This window comes from Periplaneta americana, chromosome 1 (assembly GCF_040183065.1).
Source record: "Periplaneta americana isolate PAMFEO1 chromosome 1, P.americana_PAMFEO1_priV1, whole genome shotgun sequence".
In the NCBI taxonomy this organism is placed as follows: domain Eukaryota; kingdom Metazoa; phylum Arthropoda; class Insecta; order Blattodea; family Blattidae; genus Periplaneta; species Periplaneta americana.
The window spans coordinates 217,561,409-217,587,484 of record NC_091117.1 but is presented as its reverse complement, the minus strand read 5'-3'; the positions used below and the strand labels follow the sequence as shown (position 1 = coordinate 217,587,484).

Sequence of the window (26,076 nt, the reverse complement as noted above, 5' to 3'; positions counted from 1 at the left end):
ATGTCTATGAATAGGGCCCTATAGCTTTGAAGCTGCGTGAATGTTCAATTCAATTTATTACACCATTAGACATTCAGTTATAGGCTTCGTCACAGATAATTTGAAAAACATACAATACATTTGAAACAGATTAGTATAATTAAAAGGGTAAAATTTAATTAAAACAATGAAAACACGAAATTATTTGAAACTATTAAATTAATGAAAGTACTTCGCTCTTAGTTTATGAAATATAACTAGTTGTAATTAAATGTATTTATTTAAAAAACAATTTCATACAAATTTGTGTCAAAAAAAGTACTAACAAAGTAAAGAGGGTTATTTAATACTCAATTGTAAAATATAGTTTTCAAGCTATTGGTTTTTAATTTATAAAATTGACTGGAAATCTTATTATGTAATTTCATTCCCATAATTGAAAAGATAGTATTGTTCTTATGTAATGTACAGTGTGGAAATTTAATTTGTTGACTATTTCTAATTTCATGACCCTGTATATTGGCCACTGATGAGTAATTATCGATATTATGTCGAGTATATAGGCTGATTTTCTGAAAAGTGATCGATAATGTTCAAAATAGTTTGATTTACATAAAATTCTAATGACTTTCTTTTGCAAAGTCAAGCTATTTCAATTTTTCCCAAAAATTAGGGCATATCTCCTTATCGATTGAAAGAACGAAAAGTACGCATATCTTAAATAATTTTGAGAAACGTCTCATTAGGCCTACTTTCTTTAACAAATATGAAACTTTAGATAACTTTGTGCATATGTATTCGATATATAGATATCCAGTGTTAAACTGGAGTCTATAAAAAGTCCTAGAAATTTTGTATAGTTAAGTCTGTTGTCCTTATTTATTAAATGATTTAGGCTTAAAATTATGTTGATAGTCTTTTCTCGATTAAGCAATAAACCATCAGATTGAAACCACAAAGCCATCTGTGGTAAAATATCGTTAGCAGAGCATATAATTCATTCAGAGTAGAGCTAGAACATAGGAAAGTAGTGTCAAAAGCATACATAATTGTTATTGCTTTAATGAATTGTGGAAGGTCATTTATTGCTATTAAGAATAGTAGATGACCAAATAGTGTTTGTCTGTAATTTGTTTGAATCTAGACGAAGGCAGGGACTCAATGATAGCGTTTGTTCTCTCGTTTCTTAAGCTGTTGCACAATATTTAAGGTTGCGCAATAACTTTTTGAAATATATTTTGCAATATGAAAAACAGTACCTTATGACGTCTATAGGTAGCATTGCACAGTACCCCGTCAGTTGTTCACCTTTGTCACAGATCATAATTTTCGTTCTCTGTTTCAAAGTTCTTTATGTTTCATAATTGCTAAGTTAGTCCTTGTTTTTTTTTCCCATATCTTGCTCCTGTTTTTATTAATACGGTATGAGAGCGAAAAGTGAAAAAAGAGCATGTTTTATTGATTGAATACAGCTTGCGTTCGTTTCGTTTGTAACATTAGAAAAATTCGATCATGTGACACCGTCACTAGAATTGTTGTCTTGGAGTCCACTTAAAGAAAGAAGATTCTTCAACTGTCTCTTATTACTATTTAAAATCATCCACATCTCCACACCCTCTCACCTAGCATCTCGTTTTGTTTACCTTTCACTACCTCGAACCCGGAACATGTACCTTCCCTCTATTCTTCTGCACAGAACATCCTTCTACTTATCACCTTTCAGCATATCTATTCCACGCCTCTGGAACTCTCTCCCTAACCATGACATATAGTAAATATCGTAACTATGCTGTTGTAAAATTGTCAATTAATATGAAATGTATTATTATTATTATTATTATTATTATTATTATTATTATTATTATCATCATCAGTTATCACTATCATCATTGCTATCTCTGTTTTCTTTCTTTTTTCTTGTATTAGCTCGATGAGAGCTCTATAGTGTTCTTTTGACACTGTTGACCCTCTATAGGGCTTTAATTTAATATGTAATATTTTCTCTAGCGTCTGTATTTCTTTTTTGTATTTATATGTGCTATCTGGTAGGATGGAAGAGAAGGCCTTATGGCCTTAATCCTGTCAGATTAAATAAATAAATAAATAAATCGATTGATTGATTGATTGATTGATTGATAAATTAATCGTTTAATTGATTAATTAATTAATTCGTTCGTTTGTTAATTAATTAATTCTTTTATTTATTTATTCAGTTATTTAATTCATTTATTTATTATTATTATTATTATTATTATTATTATTATTATTATTATTTTTAAATATGTATATTTGGCCTACACTTGTTTATCCTCTTCAAAATGCTCCCCTTCACCAGCTTTCTGACCGGTTTCTCGAAGATGTGGATAAGTTAATTAAAAGTTCGGTGAAGGAAATTTTATGTTTGCCAGGAGACACGCCCGACGCGATGTTGTACACCGAACGTAAATATAAGGGTCTCAGCCTTTTCAAAGCTCAATGGGAAGCATATTTACAGCATCTCAATATTTGCAACACATTATTGAGAACCTCGAATCCTCTTGTCGTTTCTACAAGGAACATAGCAGCAGAAAAGAAAGTATGTTCCAGGAAGTTAAAAATTCCACCTGAAGATCTGGATATAAGTAACATCAATGTCCATAAACTACGACAAAATCTTAGGAAACAAGAGTACGACAAATGGTGTGCGCTTCCACATAAAGGAAAAGGTGTTATTTTATTTCAAGAATATACTCCCGGAAATAAATGGATTTTTTCTAAGGAGGGTCTGTCTTCCTCTGAATGGCGGGACGCAATTAAGATGAATGCTAACGTAGCACCAGTGAGAAGTCTTCATGGGAGATCCTTGGACGGTTTCCGTTGCAGATACTGCAACGAGATTGAAACCTTAGCACACGTCCTAGGATCCTGTCAGCATGGAGAACTCCTGAGAAATTCACGCCATCATAACATCCGAAAACTAATAGCACAAGCCCTTAGAAACAAATCCTTCGAGGTCCATGAAGAGGTGCACTTCGTTGCGTCTGAAGGCGGCGGAATTAGAAGAGCGGACATCGTGGCTCTAGACAAGACTAATAGTAAAGGCTTTATACTGGACCCAACTGTTAGATTTGAGATGAGCCAGACCCAACCATCCGAGGTCAACAAAGAAAAACAACAAATTTATGAGCCTACTGTTCCGTATTTTCGAGAAAAATATCAGATGGAAGGCACCTGGGAAGTACATGGTTTAATGATCGGAGCGAGGGGCACCATCCCACGATGAACTGTAAACACCATCAAAACATTTGGAATCCATGACATAATTCCAAAAATAATTACTTCAACCATTAAAGGGTCTGTGGCAATTCTGAAAAATCATTTATACGGAATATCATAATACCCCCCCCCCTTTTCTATTCGTTAGTGTGTGATTGTTACAAATATATGTACAAATTTATTATTTCTTAAATTTAAGCTCCTAGTTCACATTTAAATTTGGCTCATCTATTTTACTGTAATCATTACTATTCTTATATGTGTGTTATTCTGTGTTTTTGGCAACCCAGGATGCCTGGGCAGACTATTTCTTGAAATAAATTATATATATTATTATGGAGCGTGTGAAAAGGGTAGAGAGAATAAGAAATGAAGCTGTACTATAAAGAATAGATGAAAAAAGAATAATCCTAAAGCTGAGCAGGAAGTGAAAAAGAAATTGGATGGCCAGTGTCTAAGAAGAAACTGTCTACTGAAGGATGCACTGGAAGCAATGGTGAATGGAAGGAAAGTTCGGAGCATAAGACGATATCAAATTTTAGACAGTATTAAGATATATGGCTCAATTGCAGAGGCTAAGATGAAGACGTAAAATAGAGAAGATTGGAGAAAGTTGGATTTGCAGTGAAAGACCTGCCTTTGGGCAGAACACTATGAATTACTTATAATTATAGCCTACGGTAATTAAATTATAATTATTAATATTATCATTATTACCAACTATCATTTTTACCATAATTATTAACCACTTCTCTTTCTCCAATGAACCTCTAAATATTCAGTCTGTTCTTAACCAAATTATTAAAGTGAGTGTTGCTTTGGAGTCTAATTCAGAAGGCATGAGTCCAAGGCTTAATCGGACAGAGAAACGAAAACTACTACCTACCAACAACAGCACAGATGGTTAGGGCTTTTCGCTAAGTGGTTCCTGCAGTGTACCTATTACCATGATGGTGTTTACTTGTGGATTACTGTTCAGTGTAGAACTGTTTGTAAAAGCATTGTGTAATTTCTGGTTTAGATACCGTATGGCGCTAGCATCGAGAAAATTCAGTGGGAGGTGATACTTCAAATGTCGAAACAAGGTGATAAATCATTGTACATGCTACTGAAGAAGAAAGATTAATATTAAATTATTTTCGGTCTTTCAGTTGGACGTAAGGAAATTAATTTTATAAGTGAGTAATTTACAAGTTTTTACCAAACAAGCACTCCACATAACCAGTCGCATTTGAACTTAATCGGTACCAAGATTTCCCTCCGATTTCAAATAAACATGAAATGCACGACTGTTTCACATACGAAAATGTGTCACTTAACCTATATTCCACTTACTTACTTACTTACTTACTTACTTACTTACTTACTTACTTACTTACTTACTGGCTTTTAAGGTTCATTGCCGTTCTCACATAAGCCCGCCATTGGTCCCTATCCTGGGCAAGATTAATCCAGTCTCTACCATCATATCCCACCTCCCTCAAATACATTTTAATATTCTCTTCCCATCTAAGTCTCGGCCTCCCCAAAGGTCTTTTTCCCTCCGGCCTACCAACTAACACTCTATATGCATTTCTGGATTCGTCCATATGTGCTACATGCCCTGTCCTTCTCAAACGTCTGGATATAATATTCTTAATTATGTCAGGTGGAGAATACAATGCGTGCAGCTCTGCGTTATGTAACTTTCTCCAATCTCCTGTAACTTCATCCCTCTTAGTCCCAAATATTTTCCTAAGCACCTTATTCTCAAACACCCTTAATCTCTTTTCCTTTCTCAAAGTGAGAGTCCAATGACCAGTTTGTCCAAGTAATGTTTAATTTTGCTTAACGAATGTTAAATTAACGGACTGTTTATTTTTAACACTTTGTTAATATATTTTCCATTTGTTCCATTTGTTGATCTCTTTTCCTTTCTCAAACTGAGAGTCCAATGGCCAGTTTGTCCAAGTAATATTTAATTTTGCTTAACGAATGTTAAATTAACATTCTGTTTATTTTTAACGCTTTGTTAATGTATTTTCCATTTGTTCCATTTGTTGATCTCTTTTCCTATCTCAAAGTGAGAGTCCAATGGCCAGTTTATCCAAGTAATGTTTAATTTTGCTTAAAGAATGTTAAATTAACATATTATTAAATATATATATTTTCCATTTGTTCAACATAATTTTGTTTAAGATAACCAACACTTAACTATAACGTCTGTTATCACTATTTTAACTACTCAACAGCAGTTGGTAATGATTCTACACATGTAAGACAATTTTTGATTGGCTAAAATTAATCTTTAAATTCCAAATTTTGGCTAAAATTAATCTTTAAATTCCAAATTATAGAGTGAGTCATGAAACTTGCATAAAATGACAATCTGTTATAGTAGGCCACGCTCCATAAACAAACAGTTGACAAATGAAAGTTGTAGGTGACGTGCTGAATAATAATTACAAAGTAAGGTTATATTTCCTCATTGCTATTATGGATACGAAATACGGAAGAAATAAAATAACGCTGATGTATTTAAACAGTCCAAAGTATTTTTTAAATGTTACATTACCAGTCATATGCTAAACATTCCCTACAGAGAGACACAAAATATTAATTTCGAACTTCTGTTCGAACAGCTGTGGAGACATCGACCATATTTAACTAACTGTTAAACGAGTTAACTGCCCGAAATCCTATATTTAAAATTAACAGGCTGTTGACAATCTGTTAAACCAAACTGGTGTTGAAAACATAAAATTTTATTAATTAACAAACTGTTTAGAGTTTGAAAGTCGTTAAATTTTCTAACAATACTTGGAAAAACCGGCCACAAGTTTCACAACCGTACAGAATAACCGGTAATATAACTGTTTTGTAAAATCTAACTTTCAGATTTTTTGACAGCAGACTATATGCATTTAACCTATACTCCACTGAAAATAAAATTAATTGTGGCAAGATAAATTCGTTCTTCCTTCTATTTAAAAAAAAATTATTCTTCCACTGTTGCTCATTCATAAAACAATTCATAAATCTCGGTTTTCCCGCTACAGTAAAAATGTCAAAGTATTAATAACTTTTTTGGCTGTCCAAGAATTCAATAACTGAAACATACCAGATTGAAATTCAAACAGCGATTGACTTTTTCGATGCACATCACAGGTCAAGGGTAGATTCCTTGCAGCACGTTGTAACATTATCTGATAAAACCAGAAAAGAAAGTTATAGCAAATTTGAAACAATGACTTTGGAGAGAGTCAAGCGCGCTGACTTTACAGTTTCAAAAAGTCAAATTAATCGCATTAGCGAGTGTATAATCCAGTTCCCAGCTTTATACGCTTTTCAGCACTCTGTTAAAAATCTAATAATTGCATGAGAGTAGCAATTTGGACGGTTTTACATTTACGCTTGGATTGAAGAGTTAATTGCAACCGCATACAAAAAAAAAATAACGAAATATTGCTCCTAACCATCGAGTCACCTCGTGCCTTCCCTTGCCTCCCCGCGAAATCATAATTCTGTCGCGGGGGTGGGGACCTACTTCCGTAATTAGCAAGGGGCTTGCGTTGCGAACACACGGACAGAAAATCTCATTTTCGGGAGCGTCAATTGCCTTGATTAGTTCCATACACACTTGGACCGATGCGGGAAGGGAACCTCTCCTGCAACCCTGACTCATTCAATCCGCAGTGGCGTTCTTCGATGTAACGCTCAATCATAACAGCAGTGCTGGCAGGAAAGTGAAGATTTCGCTCCCCTCTTAACATATGCCAATTTCCTTCTCATGTGATAGTGCTTCCGGCTACAAATGTATCGTTCTTAGGTTCAATCCTCACCTTGCAAATACAGTTTCTTCATTCCCCTTCAGTTATCATTATTATTATTATTATTATTATTATTATTATTATTATTATTATTATTATTATTATTATTATTAACTCCGTACGTAGATGAAATTATTGGGGTTCATTAGTGCGGTTTTCGGCGTAATAGATCGACTATTGATCAGATTTTTTGTATTCGACAGATAATGGAGAAAAAATGGGAGTATAAGGGTACAGTACATCAGTTATTCATAGATTTCAAAAAGGCATATGACTCGGTTAAGAGGGAAGTATTATATGATATTCTTATTGAATTTGGTATTCCCAAGAAACCAGCTCGATTAATTAAAATGTGTCTCGGTGAAACATACAGCAGAGTCCGTATAGGTCAATTTCTATCTGATGCTTTTCCAATTCACTGCGGGCTAAAGTAAGGAGATGCACTATCACCTTTACTTTTTAACTTTGCTCTACAGTATGCCATTAGGAAAGTTCAGGATAACAGAGAGGGTTTGGAATTGAACGGGTTACATCAGCTTCTTGTCTATGAGGATGACGTGAATATGTTAGGAGAAAATCCACAAACGATTAGGGAAAACACGGAAATTTTACTTGAAGCAAGTAAAGCGATCGGTTTGGAAGTAAATCCCGAAAATACAAAGTATATGATTATGTCTCGTGACCAGAATATTGTACGAAATGGAAATATAAAAATTGGAGATTTATCTTTTGAAGGGGTGGAGAAGTTAAAATATCTTGGAGCAACAGTAACAAATATAAATGATACTCGGGAGGAAATTAAACACAGAATAAATATGGGAAATGCCTGTTATTATTCGGTTGAGAAGCTTTTATCATCCAGTCTGCTGTCAAAAAATCTGAAAGTTAGAATTTATAAAACAGTTATATTACCGATTGTTCTGTGTGGTTGTGAAACTTGGACTCTCACTTTGAGAGAGGAACATAGGTTAAGTGTGTTTGAGAATAGAACATATTTGGGGCTAAGAGGGATGAAGTTACAGGAGAATGGAGAAAGTTACACAACACAGAACTGCACGCATTGTTTTCGTCACCTGACATAATTAGGAACATTAAATCCAGACGTTTGCGATGGGCAAGGCATGTAGCACATATGGGCGAATCCAGAAATGCATATAGAGTGTTAGTTGGGAGGCCGGAGGGAAAAGACCGAGACGTCGATGGGAAGATAATATTGAAATGGATTTGAGGGAAGTGGGATATGACGATACAGACTGGATTAATCTTGCTCAGGATAGGGACCAATGGCGGGCTTATGTGAGGACGGCAATGAACCTCCGGGTTCCTTAAAAGTCAGTAAGTAAGTAACTATACAAATGAGTTGTATATATTGAAATTATGGAAAGTATACAACGCAGTAGTTATCGACGTAAATGTTTTAAAGCAATATTTTCGATATTTCATTAATGTCAAAATATGATAATATGAAACTTGTGGACTTTAAGTTATTCTGTTCATAATTAACAGAGGAAGTGTTGCAAATATGAAATAGGGGTAGACCCTACAAATGTGAAATAGTGTGATTATACGACCTAAAAGTGTTGTATTTTAGCGGAAGCCTTCAAATTACACTACTCACTGACACACTCTTTAGCGGGAATGTGTTGGTTTGCAGTTAGAAGCTGAACTGTTGAAATGTTTATCATTACGATTATCCGTTACTCTATTAACCAATTGGGGGATTATCCGTTTGCCTTCCCCTCGCTTTATTTTCTGCAGAAATGTATAAAGTATCGTACATTGTAATAGCACTTTTTTCTAGAGAGTGCTTCGATCTACTGTTAAATATATCATTAAATTTTAATTTCAATTAAGCATGGCGATCAACAAAACGCAAGAACTATACAAACAGTTTTCATAATAATTAATTATAATTTGTATTACAGTAAATCTATTGCGTCTTTTAGGATATTATATCTTTAGTACAAGAGAAATGTAAATAGCTTAATTAAAAATATTGCAATATCTGTCACTTCGATTTCAATAAAATATATACTGTTTCCTAGATTGAAAATGTGTTGTCAGAAGTGACTGTCCCGCCACTGATATACATTTCCATAACAGTTTTCTGCGAATAAAAGCTCTTGGAGAAGGGAACGCTTGCTCTGAAAGCGGAATTATTTGTTCAGAATTGACAAGCATTGTCTGTGCGGTCGGTCATACTTGTTAATATCTGTGATTAAATAATGGCGCACTACTTATTTCGCTAAGGGGAATGATGACGAACAAACAGAACCGAAACTGGGTGAATAAGGGGACGATATTAGGGATCAGAATAAATATGAGACCCAGTTGGTTAGTTCTTTTCACAATCAGTTATAAATATGTTCAACGTACCATAGAGTATTAAGTTGTATTCCAAGCTTAAGAAACAACAGAGTCAATAACATAAATGAATTATTATGGCATAATTAATAGCAATTAATAAGTAGTGAATACATTTGGAAATACGTTAGCTTCGTAATAGGTGGATTCGTAGCATCTTGTGTAATAAAGTTATATTTGTTGTTTCTAATACTTAAAGCTTTTAGAGAACCTCCAGATTCATTGCCGCCCTCACATAAGCTCGCCATCGGTCACTATCCTGAGTAAAATTAATCCAGTCTCTACAATCACATTCCACCTCCCTCAAATCAATTTCAATATTATCCTCCCATCTACATCTCGGCTCCCCAAAGGACCTTTTCCCTCCAGTTTCCCAACTACCACTCTATATGCATTTCTGGGTTCGCCCATACGTGCTACATGCTCTGCCCATCTCAAATGTCTGTACTTAATGTTCGTAATTATGTCAGGTGAAGAATACAATGCGTGTAGTTCTGCGCTTTGTTTAACTTTCTCCATTCTCCTGTAACTTCATTCCTCTTAGCCCCAAATATTTTCCTAAGAACCTTATTCTCAAACACCCTTAACCTCTTTCCTCTCTCAAAGTGAGGGTCCAAGTTTCATAGCCCTACAGAACAACCGGTAATATAACTGTTTTATAAATTCTAACTTTCAGATTTTTTGACAGCAGACTAGATGACAAAAGCTTCTCAACCGAATAATAACACGCATTTCCCATATTTATTCTGCGTTTAATTTCCTCCCGAGTGTCATTTATATTTGTTACTGTTGCTCCAAGATATATGAATTTTTCCACCTCATCAAAGAATAAATAAAGCTTCGTTAAATAACACTGATATAAATAATTTAAACTGTTTTATTTTCCACTTAATGAAATGTGGACGCCTCTAAGTTGCAAATCGTTGTCGTCTTTGCAACGTTTGAATGTTTTAAGTATTGTCATGTCAGTTATTGTTCCTAGTACGTGCGTCATATTTCATTTAGTTACGCTGTTATAGGCCTCAAACGAAGTACTAGTTTTCATATCATATATAAATGTTTCTATCTCGGTACAATGTCAGTTTAATTATCCATATTTTCTATTTAATGAAAATTCACACGAAAAATATTTTCGAATGGCGTGTTAAAGGCAATCAATCCCCCAAGATTCCAGAAATCAAAAATATGATTTATAGCCTATCGGTTATCTGTCTTTTCGATACGTTATTAATACCTATAGTTCTTACTGAATATTTCCTAATCGTTTTTCAATATTTAATGCCATGGAATTTTATCGACGTTTTGAAACAACGAGATCCTTCACACATTTTATAAATTATTTCCTTACAAAAGCGTTCCTTCTAATGCAGATTTACAAGTCTCATTGGGGAGATGCATTTGCTGTGATATATGTTGTAAATCGTTTATGATGGAAATTTATTTATTTTATTGGGTTATTTTACGACGCTGTATCAACATCTAAGTTATTTAACGTCTGAATGAAATGAAGGTGATAATGCCGGTGAAATGAGTCCGGGGTCCAGCACCGAAAGTTACCCAGCATTTGCTTGTATTGGATTGATGGAAAACTCCGGGAAAAAACCTCAACCAGGTAACTTGCCCCAACCGGGATTCGAACCCGGGCTACCTGGTTTCGAGGCCAGACGCGCTGACCTTTACTCCACAGGTGTGGACTTATGATGGAAATAGTTTGCCTTTCAGGTCCTTAGCACTGCAGCTACTGAAGGCTCAGTACATTAGGATTACGTTATCATTGGTTGTTTGGAAATGTGTAACAAAATCGCCATGCGACAGAATATAAGAAAGGAAGGTATTTGGAGCTGATTGTGTCGGTTTGTAACTTTCGCAGTGAGAACAGTGTGGTTTGTTAAAATTTTCAGGTAATATTCAGGTAATATTTTCTCTTGTCAGTGGTGTGTAACAGAGATCGAAGTTTTCATCCTCCTTCGGTATCCGAAAAACGCATTTGTCTTTCCTCTCAGCTAATACTTATATTTTAAAAAGTTGTCACCATATTCTCATCAATCCTCAGAACTCGTTCTCTTCACCGGGGATAATAAGGCCCACCTAAGGAATAAAACGTTCTTTCTTTGAAATGGAGACGTTTAGCAATTTTTAAATAATGGAATAGCATACTTTTATAGTTATCCCACAATATACTATACAGTCGCGAAGCTTGAGGTGATTTTTTGCAAATCTCGTGATAAAGCGCTCCAAGCGGTTAGCAACTAGACACAATAAACTGTCCACGGTCGACTTTGGACTGTGTCGTATTTCCATAGAGTGCTAGCTCGTTGCGTATTTCACATTGATGCTTGTGAAATGTTCGTTATTGGTTGTAATGAAAATGTAAATGGCTAAAATACAATAATTGGAATAATAATATTTTACTAGAGACGTAGAAAAATTAAGTTTGTTTTAATGAAATTTATTGATCACGTTTTATTTTCAATTCTGGTGGGATTATTATTGCTTAGGCCTACTATTTTCTTCAAAGGATATGTTTTTAATTATAGCTGTTAATTTTGTTGTTATTTTTATTTGTTACTTTACTAGAGACGTAGAAAAAGCCTGTTACAATAAAATTTATTGATCACGTTTTATTTCCAATTCTGGTGTGATTATTATTACTTAACCTCATCCCACTTTGTTAACTACGTAAGCCTACACTACAAGTACCGGTACACGTAAGTTACTCCATTAATTCATATTTCATTATTATTATTGTAAAGGGAAATGAAAATTAATATTTATTGGTTTCATAGTTAATTATCGCTATAATCTTGAATGAGTGAAGCCATTATAGTAAATTTCAGTTCGTTTTGCACAAACAAAAATAATATTAACCTATTTCTTGCAGGTATCTTCGAGTTTATGGTGTAATTTAATATTCTTCATTAAAATAATAAATTAACTTTATGCATTTAATATTTGAATAATGGAAGGAAGGTGTTAATTTTTCCTAAAGAACACGACAACGAAAGTGTAACATATTTTGTTGTCTGCTAGGAGAGAGATCTGCGATGATGAGGCGATAGTAGCGATACTAGTGGTGGGCAACTACCCATGTTTGCACTTTTACTACATATTGAGCTTCGCGACTGTATATAGTAGACTGTGGTTATCCTATAATATTTTACTTCAAATAAATATTCAAACGGACACATAAATGCTGTGAGCAATGAAAATTAACATCATGTCACTGGACCTTATATCCTGCTGTGACAGATAATAAGGTCCACAATAAAGAATACAAGTATTGAACACAATTTGGGCATACAGTCTTCAGTTTTTTTCCTCAGTGAAACCTACACATTCATCGTGCACCCAACATTCACAAGAGACACACATGTATATCTACAACAATTCTCTTCTCAGACAGAACACATCCGCGTCCCCTGGATGTTTACAAATCCTGAAGTTGATGGTTCATCCAATGCTCTTTCTGCATTAGGAATTGTCAGTATTTCGTTTGTTTCATTTCTTGCAAAAAAAGATTGTGCTTCAGAGTTTGAACTTTATAGTTCAGGGACTTCTATGTACTTGTGGGCGTTTCCACGTATTTATTTCATGGGCCTTATTTCCTGCTCTGTTACTTCGCGCCAATTTTAATTTATGGAGTGCTCATATGCTCTTTAGCGAAAGTTTCACGGTAGCCCCAAACTTCTTAATGTTTACACAATAACGTACATTTAATATTATATTAATAACACACAGTAAAACGATTAAATATCAACTTAAATTTTGCAGAATTTTATAATGAAAGCAGAAATAATCACACATAATTTGTTGCCACCAGTCAGCTACAAACTAGAACGAGAATCTAATTTCTTTATGTCTCACTTGAATGCAAGAAGAAATAGGTCTTAAGAGCTGTTGCTCTCTTTTGAAAAAATGAGTATCACTAATGGCAAAACTAGGTAGTGAGCCTTATAACATGCTGGGCCTAAATACTCCCAGGTACCTTATTTAAGGAGCATCGTTTCAAATCGTATTAAGCCCTCCGGCGAACAAAGTTGAGTTTGTTACATTTTCTTATAAATTATTCTTCTGCCTTTCAAGCTATTAAGTCTGGTCGTTTCAAATTTTATTTGTAAAGCTTGAAAACGTGTGTTCAAAAGTGGCTATTGATTCAAATCATATTCGATCCTGTAAACTGTCTGGTTCAAATCGTACTTTGTCCAATATTCATTTTATTGAGTTTGAAAAACACCATCGAAAAACTCTGAAATGCTCACATTTAAAGTTTACCATAATATTTATAAATCGGGGGTTATGTTCATATTTTCAGTGAAGAACTACAAAACACAGGAGGAATATTTTTAAGAAGATTGATGGCATCGTTGAAATAAAGCGAAGTATGAACAAAAATCAAACAGAGATGGAACTGTAAGAGGACAAAAATAGAGCTCACATATTTCTGTGACGACTCACCAAAAATATTCATAACTGCCCTACTTACTTACTTACTTTTACGGAAGCCGCAGGTTCATTACCGCCCTCACATAATTCCGCCATCGGGCCCTATCTTGTGCAAGATTAATCCAGTCTCTAACATCATATCCTACATCCCTCAAATCCATTTTAATATTATCCTCCCATCTACGTATCGATGCTGGATAACTTTCGGTGCTGGACCCCGGACTCATATCACCGGCATTATCACAGTCATTTCATTCAGACTCTAAATAACCTGAGACGTTGATACAGCGTCGTAAAATAACCCAATAAAATAAAATAAAATAAAATCTACGTCTCGGCTTCCCCAGGGGTCTTTTTCCCTCCGGTCTCCCAACTAACACTCTATATGCATTTCTGGATTCGCCCATACGTGCTACATGCCCTGCACATCTCAAACGTCTGGATTTAATGTTCTTAATTATGTCAGGTGAAGAATACAATGCGTGCAGTTCTGTGTTGTATAACTTTCTCCATACTCCTGTAACTTCATCCCGCTTAGCCCCAAATATTTTCGTAAGAACCTTATTCTCAAACACCCTTAATCTCTGTTCCTCTCTCAAAGTGAGAGTACAAGTGTCACAACCATACAGAACAATTGGTAATGTAACTGTTTTATAAATTCTAAGTTTTTTGACAGCAGACTAGATGACAAAAACTTCTCAACTGAATAATAACAGACATTTTCCACATTTATTCTGCGTTTAATTTCCTCCCGAGTATCAATTATATTTGTTACTGTTGCTCCAAGATATTTGAATTTTTCCACCACTTCGAAGGATAAATCTCCAATTTTCATATTTTCATTTCTTACAATATTCTGGTCACGAGACATAAGCATATACTTTGTCTTTTCGGGATTTACTTCCAAACATATCGGTTTATTTGCCTAAGGTAAAATTACCGTGTTTTCCCTAATCGTTTGTGGATTTTCTCCTAACTTATTCACGTCATCCGCATAGACAAGTAGCCGGTTTTACCCCTTTCAATTCCAAACCTTCTCTGTTATACTGAACTTTCCTAATGGCATATTCTAGAGCAAAGTTAAAAAGTAAAGGTGATAGTGCATCTCCTTGCTTTAGCCCGCAGTGAATTGGAAAAGCATCAGATAGTGAAACATACAGCAGAGTCCGTATTGCCCAGTTTCTGAGACATTTTAATTAAATGTTAAATGTTATGTTTTATTTAACGACGCTCGAAACTGCAGAGGTTATATCAGCGTCGCAGGATATGCCGGAATTTTGTCCCGCAGGAGTTCTTTTACATGCCAGTAAATCTGCTGATATGAGTCTGTCGCATTTATGCACACTTAAATGCCATCGACCTGGCCCGGGGTCGAACCCGCGACGTTGGGCATAGAAGGCCAGCGCTATGCCAACTCGCCAACCAGATCAACCATTTTAATTAATTAATGTAACTAGTTTGTTATAACAATAAAATTATTTTTAAAAAATGGATAGCAATGCATCTTATTTCTGAACAATCATAATTGCACCAAAAACAGATTGAAGCAAAGAAGTCTCTTCCACCCTTGATCGGATATTTAAATACCACATCAGAAAACTGTTAATTTACACTCATTTAAAATGTGACACCCACTTCATTTCGTAAGATGTTAAGCTTTCAACCATATCTTATATCTAGAAGTATTCTCTCGGAACATGACTTTTGGTTGTGGAATCGTATGAGACCTAATAAAATCCACACAGATTTCGTTCGTGAAATTTGAGTGTTGTTTTCCTTTGTATTACTGTTGTGTTTGTCTACCAGATACTCTATTTAGATTCACCCAGATTTTAACTCGTGTGTGAGACTTTGAAAACCGACTAGCGATGCATTATGAAAATTATGCAACGTGTGTTTGAGTTAAATATTATAATGTTCCCCATGTAAAGAGGTAAGCTAATTAGGAGTGTAGCACAAAACGACTATTGACTTAACTATATAAATCGAATTAACCTTGCAGATAGTCATGAAACCTCTCTTTCATAGTTTAGTAAGTACCGCGCTGACACATTGTGTAGTTCAATGCTACTACGTCACTGGCAAAGGGAATTACAAACATGTTTACACACAGCAAGTCCGGTCTGCACTGAAGGCTTTGTGTTAATAACTATTCTCTATGTTCCATTTCTAGATTGAATACGAAGCCGATGGAATTAGTGCTCGTTGTATGCAAAGAAGAAGGCAACTTTATTCCAATAACCAGAGCGTCGACTGAGCACACTAGAGACTCGGGTTTATACCCAGTGGACTTATTTTCATGAACAAATATGGTGTTGGGTCAGACTTTATTGGAATATGCGCCTTTCCATTATGGTTGATTAAAATTTCTTCTTTCAATATTTTTATCAACAGTAATCTCACTAGAGGTTTTGATTTATCTAGAGAAAATTAAAACTCTAGTGGGATTTAATTGACTATTACACGATTAGAAGAAAGTATATAAAGATTAGAAGTAACGAATACAATACAATAAAATATTAATTGACTTACGAAAATACAACTGTCTTCAAATGTATTATTATACCATCTCAACATTACAAGTATTACGCTAGATGCATGCTAGATGGCAGTAGTGTGTTATGGTAAGCTGTTATCTTGCTATCAGTTGTGCCAACTTTGGAATCTTCATTGAACTGTGTAGACGATTACTAGCAATGCCTTCTCGATCTAGATCACGATGGCAGTGTTACTAGTCAACAAGGGTTTGTTAATTCAGTTTCATTTTTATTAAAACAGTTTCATTCCACTTCAATTATCCGAATCCCAGTAATCAACGTCACTTCACAAATGATTTTCAATAAATCTTAATATTAAACAATCTCTGATACGTGACTATCCATAATATAATATAGCAGAAGCTATAACATAACGTAAATAATATATAAAAGTGTTAGAAAAGTTTTAATTAACGACGATGACATAAAAAATAAACATGAATAATTTTAAAAGGAATAATTATTGAATGTACTATTTTCAAATTTGAATGTTTTAGTGCTTGGTGGTTCAGTTGATGTTATATTGGACGTGTGCGTAAAAGAAGTGGAACTCGATGTAGGCCTACATGGTGTATTCCTCAATTTATTCAGGATCTCCGAATGGTGCTCTTCATTTATTTGTAAATAGGATTTCAGGGAAGATGCATAGCTATGACCAGTGATCTTTATTAATTCTTGTTCTTGAATGCCAATGCGAGTCATATTTGAAACTGCTGTGCATCGACTGGAGTGGTTTGTATTTTTTTTTTTTTTTTTGACGTCCAGACCAGCGCAGTTTGAAATGTTGGCAAACAAAGAAACAAATGCTAGGGACGCGATAAAATTAAACAAATGCTAGGGACGCGATAAAATTGTGAGATAAGCAGCCATGAGTGGATGAAATACGTCCTTTCGTACCGTTTTATTGGTCAAAAGTAGTATGATGTAGTAAAAGTGTAATAGTCATCATAAAAACACGGGTTAAATATCTTGCGATGCACCCATTGGTCTGTTGATTGACGACAGACGAAACAAATTATCATGAAGCACTATTGATTATGATCCAGTAGGCCGAGAAGTACTAATTGATATTGAGAGGCAAGAGATTGAGCTCCAATGTTCGGAAAAGTCCTCACTATATTTACAATCAGATCTCATGCTTAACTGGGGGAGGTGTGACTACATAAATTCTTGTAACAAAGGCAGCAGAGCAGGTTTAGCGTGGATAAGATTGGGGGCATGGTAGGGTAATAATATTGTCAACGAAGAAGGAGAGAGTCTTTGTCCGCTTTGCAAAGAAAAGGACTCCTACAGACATATTTTATTACAGTGTGTCGAATTGGAACAAGTACTGAGAAAATATCTACCACCCTCGATGCTAAGTCAGAATAGGAGTTCGTTTGCATGTCTTGACCTCATGGGGAATCCATACTAATAATAAATCTGTAGCCTAAATTTTTCTGGTAATTTTCGATTTTCCAAAAATAATTGGTCCTAAAATATATAATTAACCACCCTGAAACCGAAAATCGCTTTTTTGAAATTTTTGTTTGTATGCCTGCCTGTCTGTCTGTCTGTCTGTCTGTCTGTCTGTCTGTATGTTTGTTACCTTTTCACGCGATAATGGCTGAAAGGATTTCGATGAAAATTGGAATAGAAATTAAGTTCGTTGTAACTTAGATTTTAGGCTAAATGGCATTCAAAATACATCATTTAAAAGGGCGGATATAAGGGGGCCTGAATTAAATAAATCGAAATATCTCGCTTATTATTGATTTTTGTGAAAAATGTTATAACGAAAGTTTCTTTAAAACTTATTTCCGATAACTTTTATTCCATGCAAAATTTTGATAGGACTGATATTTAATGAGATAAATGAGTTTTAAAATTAAAATAACTGCCATCTAAGGCCGTGTAATGAATTAAAAAACAAATGACTTCGGCTATAAGGGGCCTTGGACAGCAACAATCGAAAGCTATGAAAGATTGCCTACAGAGAATGTTTCTGTGTTTGTATGAAGTAGGCTAATATCGGAAGCTAAATTAACCGATTTGTATAATTAATTATTATTATACCATTGGAAAGTGTAGTTTCTCTAGATGGACATAATGCTATAATGTTATTGCAGTAACTTCTGATATAATATAATATATAATATAATATAATATAATATAATATAATATAATATAATATAATATAATATAATATAATATAATATAATATAATATGTAATATTATATAATATAATTTAAATTATTTGAAGGGTTCACAACCATAGTGTGCCAAGCGTCATTTACTGAATACGTAGAAAACAAGGGTTAAAATTAAGTTATTACCATAATTCATTGGAAACCTATAACAAGTAAAATAAAATATACACATTAAATCTAAATGATGTCAATGTTCATTAAACTATGGTTGCATGTAATAAAAATTAAGAAACATGTTAAAGAAATTGTCATTGCACCAAAGGAGTGTCTCTGGACCAAAATGATGGCATTTTAATTATTTGGATGCAATTTAAATTAAGTAACATATTAAACGATTTATCCTTCTATGAAACACGAATGTTCCCTGGATCAAATGTCCTATTTTAATTATGTAATTACTTTATATTTATTTCTAACGGTTGCAGCGGAGCGCACGAGTACTGCTAGTAGTGAATACGAACAAAAGACTGGATTGTTTCTGTTGAAGGCGAGACACATTAGAAGTGGAGCTGTGGAAGTTTGTGATACGAACTGACGAAGGGATATTGGTATCTACCCAATTATACACTTCACACTCGGCGGGAGCTGGAATAGGAGCGTCCATCTTCAACCAATGCAACGAAGCTACTGAGAGCACTCGGGAAGTTCCGCTTGCGCATGCGCCATGACAGGACATTCCTCTATCACGTACACGAAGTCGCTTCGCGCAAGATATGATTTGCTAGCTGTGGGACGAGAGGGAAAGTTATTTTAGGGACGCGCCTCGTATATTTTTGCAGGCATTTGTAATACCAATCAACATAAAGCGAATTGTTTCTGCATAATTGTGTGTTTGGAACAAATTGGTAAATTCATTGGATTTTTACGTGTTTAATATCTTGTTTCGCAGGGCTAAACATTCGATCGTGGAGAACCGCACTTCGTACAAAGTGCACCTGAAGCTCACGATCAACCAATTCAGCAGACGGGACCTAGGGACGTACATGTGTGTGTCCACCAACTCCCTTGGGCATGCTGATGGTACAGTCAGACTTTACGGTAAGTCCCTTGCTTTCATTTGTTTCCACAGCAAAAAACTAGGAATTGATCCACCTGATTTTGTCTAAGAATCCTTAAAACGTTTTTTTTTTTTTTTTGTAAATAAGCATAAATTTTAAGATTTTTAAGTTTGCTAATCAGCGCCGACGGAATAAGTTTCGCAAATCAAATTGTATAGAGACATCATTTTATTTTTACTTCAACTTTTATTGTACCTGAGTTTTTGAATGTACTTTACTCCCACCCCTTCTACTAACGAAGTTCCAACTGTCTACACAGAACCAAGGCCGCAATACTTAGTGATTACAGCACGTTTCAGAAATATGTTCGCGTTTTTCAGTGACGAAAACTTCCAATATTGAATCATATTTTCGCACAGGTACTGTCGTCCGTTTGCCTACGTCGCATCCCGATTTCCCCTACCTGCTTCTGCTCGCTCCACTGTAGTGGCTGGACTTTCTTAGCTCTTTTCTGAAAACATTAATTTCTGTTAGGAATTAATTGGACGTCTACGTAATATTATGCAACTGTTTAAAATAACTTAAATGAAAGGGCCTCGTTAAGTAATTAACTATCACGTGATTCCCCCCCCTTTCTACGATCCTGCGACATAACCACTTGGACGGACAGTAGATAGCATGTCTGAGTAATTTTATCTGTGCAGGTCGGGCAGAACTGAAGATTGAATTTACAGTACGTAAGGTACTCTTTTATAGAGTAGGGACAGAATTATTTCAACATGAGTTACTAAGTATGAAGGACGAAACTGGTAATTGGAATTAGATGCAATAGTCTATAGTGCGAGAATAGCCACAAAAGAACTGAAGCCTGTATCGAAATGAACGGCCACCATTTTCAAAAATGTGTTTAAATATCCATATTATGATTATTTTTCATTTTAACTTCATTCTCTATATCGTACGCTAATGTGCTGTAGACAGTATAATATACACTGCATAATGAATACGTCCGAATGGATAACTCAGTTCGTGAGTAAAAACACTTATTGTTAATACTGTACTGTATTTTGATTAAACAAAACCTGATGAGAATTATCACACTCAAAATCGCGATATTTCCTAGTTTACGTAAATGGATGAACTACTTTTCTTCCCTCCTGTACCTAGTAAAGTGATTTGTTTGTATTTGACGCCAGTATCATCGAACACCAGTCGTGGAAGGAGGTAGCAAACGGTGTTTCCGGGTTTCAATCACTAATCCAAAGGTATAGCCAGGTTAATATTAAAAATGTTAGTAAAAATAAAATGATGTCCCTGTATTAACGTTATATATATATATATATATATATAACGATGTTCATGAACTTGGTGTAATATCACCCTGGTGACCACTTTATTACAAAATACGTCCCATTAACAATCAGCTAAACGCCATTACTGATACTAATTTAATTTTCCTACTTTTGTGCTGAAATTTCCATCTCAAAATCTTTTAATATTCTATTTAATGTATATAATCCTCTTTGTTAATTATCCTCTGAAAAGTAATGGCATTTTTAGGACACGAAGTCAGAAGTAAGATAATACACAATAACCAATGTCTCGAACAAGTACAAAATTTCAATTATCAGGGTTGTGAAATATCTTATCAAAATGAAAAAGATGTGAACAAGAAAATTACCAAATTTACACAAATTCTAGGAATAATAAACAATACATTAAAAGCTAAATTAGTAGAAAAATCTACAAGAATAAAAATATATAATACACTAACATTACCCTTCCTTTTATACGGAAGCGAGATTTGGACATTAAAGAAAAAAGACATGAACACAATCAAAGCAACGGAAATGAAATTTTTCAGGACAGCAGGATATACTCTTTTAGACCGAAAAAGGAATGAAGAAATTTTAGAACAATTAGAAGTAGAGTCAGTAGAACAAAAAATCAGCAGATACAAATTAAATTGGCTAGATCATGTAAGAAGAATGGAAAATTCAAGAATCCCAAAAATTATGATGCAATATAAACCTAGAGAACATCGTCGACCAGGAAGACCTTTTAGAAGACTGCTACATGGGGCCAAAACAGGTCTACAGAGACCTAATTCGTGAAGGATGATGATGATGATGATGACCAATCTTTTTACTGATCTTTTTTCTTCTTCGTTTTTAACTGTCATTTTCATTTCAGGCACTAGAAAATCTTGTTTTCTTTATATGTTTTGAAGGTTTTACTGGGTATCTTATTTTCTGTGGTACGATTTTCATTTCCGTCAGCCTACTATTAAACATTCTGTCCCCCCCACGTCAACGTAATTTCACTCACATGATGATCTTACTTTTCTAGGAAGTTTTTAGGCATTCTTAAAATCCACTATCTATCTCTACTAGCTAGGGTCTGAGAACTGCTCACTTTTATGATTTTTCTTCATCCCCCTGTTGATACTGCATTTGTTTACCTCGTTCATATCACGACATCGTTTTTTTAGTTCGTTTTAGCATTCTATTTGTTGTATTGTTTATGTTTTAGTTTTCTTAAGAATTTTAGATAAGTGCGCAAATAGCCATTGTAGCTGACGCGCCTTTTTAAACCCCACTATCTATCTTTCAGGCATCCCGTCCATTTCACGTCAACGTAATTCTAGTACTTCGCCAATAGATGAAGCGAATTTGCAAACAGGTGTTAATAATGTTGCATCTTGGTGTAAAACAGAATTATCTATTGTTTAACCCAAATAAATGTAAATGTATAAGTTTATCGCGAAAAAAAATTGAAGAAACTCTTGATTGTTTTATCAACGGCGTACGTTTGAAATCAGTATCAACAATTAGGATTTAGGCGTAATACTTGACACAACTTTAACTTTAATTCACATATTACATCACGTGTTAATTCTGCTTATAAAACACTTAAATTTGTTATTAGAAATTCAAAACTGTTTAATAATCCTGCAGCTCTGACTCTACTATACACAGTTTAGTTAAAAGTAAATTAGAATCTGCCTCAATCACATGGGACTCAATGCAGCTACAATAACAACATGTAGTTGAAATTATTCAGAATAAATTTTTAAAATATATGTATTTTAATCGTTAAAAAACTCTTGCCCTATTCAGGGACCAACACTGCCGCTAAGATCAATGTTTAATATGAAATCCCTCCAACATAGGAGATCAGTATGCAAAATTTTATTTCTCAGGAGAAGTCTCCCTCAAATCCATTTCAGTATTATCCTCCCATCCACGTTTGGGTCTCCCCAAAGGTCTTTTTCCCTCCGGCCTCCCAACTAACACTCTATATGCATTTCTGGAATCACCCATACGTGCTACATGCCCTGCCCATCTCAAACGTCTGTACTTAATGTTCCTAATTATGTCAGGTGAAGGATACAATGCGTGCAGTTCTGTGTTGTGTAACTTTCTCCATTCTCCTGTAACTTCATCCCTCTTAGCCCCAAATATTTTCCTAAGCACCTTATTCTCAAACATCCTTAATCTCTGTTCCTCTCTCAAAGTGAGAGTCCAAGTTTCATAAACATACAGAACAACCGGCAATATAACTGTTTTATAGATTCTAACTTTCAGATATCCTCTGATTGAAGTTCTGGCTGATATGTACATTTATTATCAGGCAGTACATCTCACTTGACGATATGTGTCGGAGGAAAAACAATTGTTTGTATGCATCTGAAGTGTGATTAGTGTAGCATGTATCTAATCGGCAATGTATGCAATGGAGGGGGAAAGTAACTGGCCACCTTACCCCATTATCTCCCTCATAAATGGTGCCTTTTGGTATCACTTCTGAAGTTTAGACCTGTCTTCTGATAGTTGATTAAACAAGAACAAGAACAACTTTCAGATTTTTTGACAACAGACTAGATGGCTAAAACTTCTCAACCGAATAATAACAGCCATGTCCCATATTTATTCTGCGTTTAATTACGTCCGGAGTATCATTTATATTTGTTACTGTTGCTCCAAAATGTTTCAATTTTTTTATGTCTTCGAAGAATAAATCTCCAATGTTTATATTTCCATTTTGTACAATATTCTGGTCACGAGACATAATCATATCCTTTGTCTTTTCGGGATTTAGTTCCAAACCTATCGGTTTACTTGCTTCAAGTAAAATTCCCGTGTTTTCCCTAATACTAGTAGTTTGTGGATTTTCTCCTAACATATTCAAGTCATCCGCATAAAAAAGCAGCTGATGTAATCCGTTCAATTCCAAACCCTGTCTGTTATCCTGGACTTTCCTAATGGCATATTCTAGAGCGACGTTAAAAAGTAAAGGTGAAAGTGCATCTCCCTGCTATAGCCCGCAGTGAATTGGAAAAGCATCAGATAGAAACTGACCTATACGGACTCTGCTGTACGTTTCATTTATACGAGGATAAAATTAACAGTAGGAATGTGTGGGGCCCTTAAGCTCTAAGCGAAACAGCCTGTCACAGCCTTTATTCACCATGAATCCAAATGTGGACAAGTATGATTCAACTGTTAGCAGTCCATGCCGTGAATGTATAGCGCTATATTTGAATTTTTATTAGATTACATTAATGTACAAGTAATTTTGTTATATTTAATTTTAATGTATTTAAGTTTCTTTGACGAAATTAATTTTGAAGGTTCCCCTCGTGCCGCTGAGGGGTGGTGGGTAATCAGGAAAACGAGCAATCGATTTCCTGTGAGGGAATTGGGGATTATACTTCCCTTCGAAGCGATTTGCTATCAGCGCCTTGCCTTCGCTCTACTCCGTCTAACAAGCCTTACGCAGCTAGCCTTGCACTATACATCACCACAGAGAGAGAGAGAGAGAGAGAGAGATTCTGAGGAAGACTACTTCGAGTGTACAATGTCAATGTATCCAGCATTTTAAGGAATCACCACAGATGGTATGGTGATGGTAATTCTGATGATAACAGTAGCAGAGGTGATGATAATCACATAATATAGGGCAGGCTTGGCTAATTTCGTGATACTAAGGTTTTGGCGCAAAACTAAGTTTCAAATAATAAATAGGATTTTTAGTGTATGTACAGTAGAAGCAAAAAAACGGACCGACGGAATAATCAAAGTCCCCGAAATGAGCCACTGCGCATGCCACGCCCGCATTCACAAGATAGCGAGTAATCTACTGAAATTGTTGTAGTTTCGACTGCTGACGTAGCCCATTTCGAAAGCCATTAGAAAATAAGCTGGTAAAATTCATGTTCTGGGAATAATAAGTTAATTAAGTGGTAAAATATCGCTGCAATCGAAAAGTATTGGGAATAAATTTGAATAAGGAACAAAACAAATTTTCCTTCTTAGTTACCAGTTTATATCCTGGTGTTGTGGAAGAGAAGGCCTGATGGCCGCAACTACAGCAGAATAAATAAATAAATAAATAAATAAATAAATAAATAAATAAAAAATAAGTAAATTAACAAACGGATAAACAAATCAATAAACAATAAATAAATAAACAAATAAATACACAAGTAAACACATAAATAAACATATAGGTAAATAAATAAATAAATAAATAAACAAATCAATAAACAAACAAACAAACTAACAAATAAATAAATACAAAAAATAAATACATAAAAACAAATAAACAAATAAATAAATAAACAAATAAACAAATAAATACATAAACAAACAAATAAACAAATAAATACATAAATAAATAAATAAAGAAGTAAATAAATAAACAAATAAACAAATAAATACATAAACAAACAAATAAACAAATAAATACATAAACAAACAAATAAACAAATAAATACGTAAACAAATAAATAAATAAACAAGTAAATAAATAAACAAGTAAATAAATAAACAAATAAATATATAAACAAACAAATAAACAAATAAATACATAAACAAATAAATAAATAAACAAGTAAATAAATAAAGAAGAAAATAAATAAACAAATAAACAAATAAATAAACAATAAATAAATAAATAAACAAATAAATAAAGAAAGAAACAAACAAATAAACAAATAAATAAATAAATAAAAAATAAGTAAATTAACAAACAGATAAACAAATCAATAAACAATAAATAAATAAACAAACAAATAAATACACAAGTAAACACATAAATAAACATATAGGTAAATAAACAAATAAATAAATAAACAAATCAATAAACAAACAAACAAACAAACAAATTAACAAATAAATAAATACAAAAAATAAATACATAAAAACAAATAAACAAATAAATAAATAAACAAATAAACAAATAAATACATAAGCAAACAAATAAACAAATAAATACATAAACAAATAAATAAATAAAGAAATAAATAAATAAACAAATAAACAAATAAATACATAAACAAACAAATTAACAAATAAATACATAAACAAATAAATAAATAAACAAGTAAATAAATAAACAAGTAAATAAATAAACAAATAAATACATAAACAAACAAATAAACAAATAAATACATAAACAAATAAATAAATAAACAAGTAAATAAATAAAGAAGTAAAT

The 26,076-nt window shown here is 33.9% G+C and overlaps 1 protein-coding gene across 1 annotated transcript in view; it reads left to right on the top strand.

Annotated features, from left to right (window-relative positions):
- Nucleotides 1-26,076, top strand: part of LOC138708147 (lachesin-like) — a 692,871-nt gene that overhangs the window by 603,191 nt on the left and 63,604 nt on the right. The window contains exon 7 of the mRNA XM_069838394.1: nucleotides 19,467-19,615. Coding sequence (XP_069694495.1) covers nucleotides 19,467-19,615 — 149 coding nt within the window. The remainder of the gene's footprint in view (nucleotides 1-19,466; nucleotides 19,616-26,076) is intronic.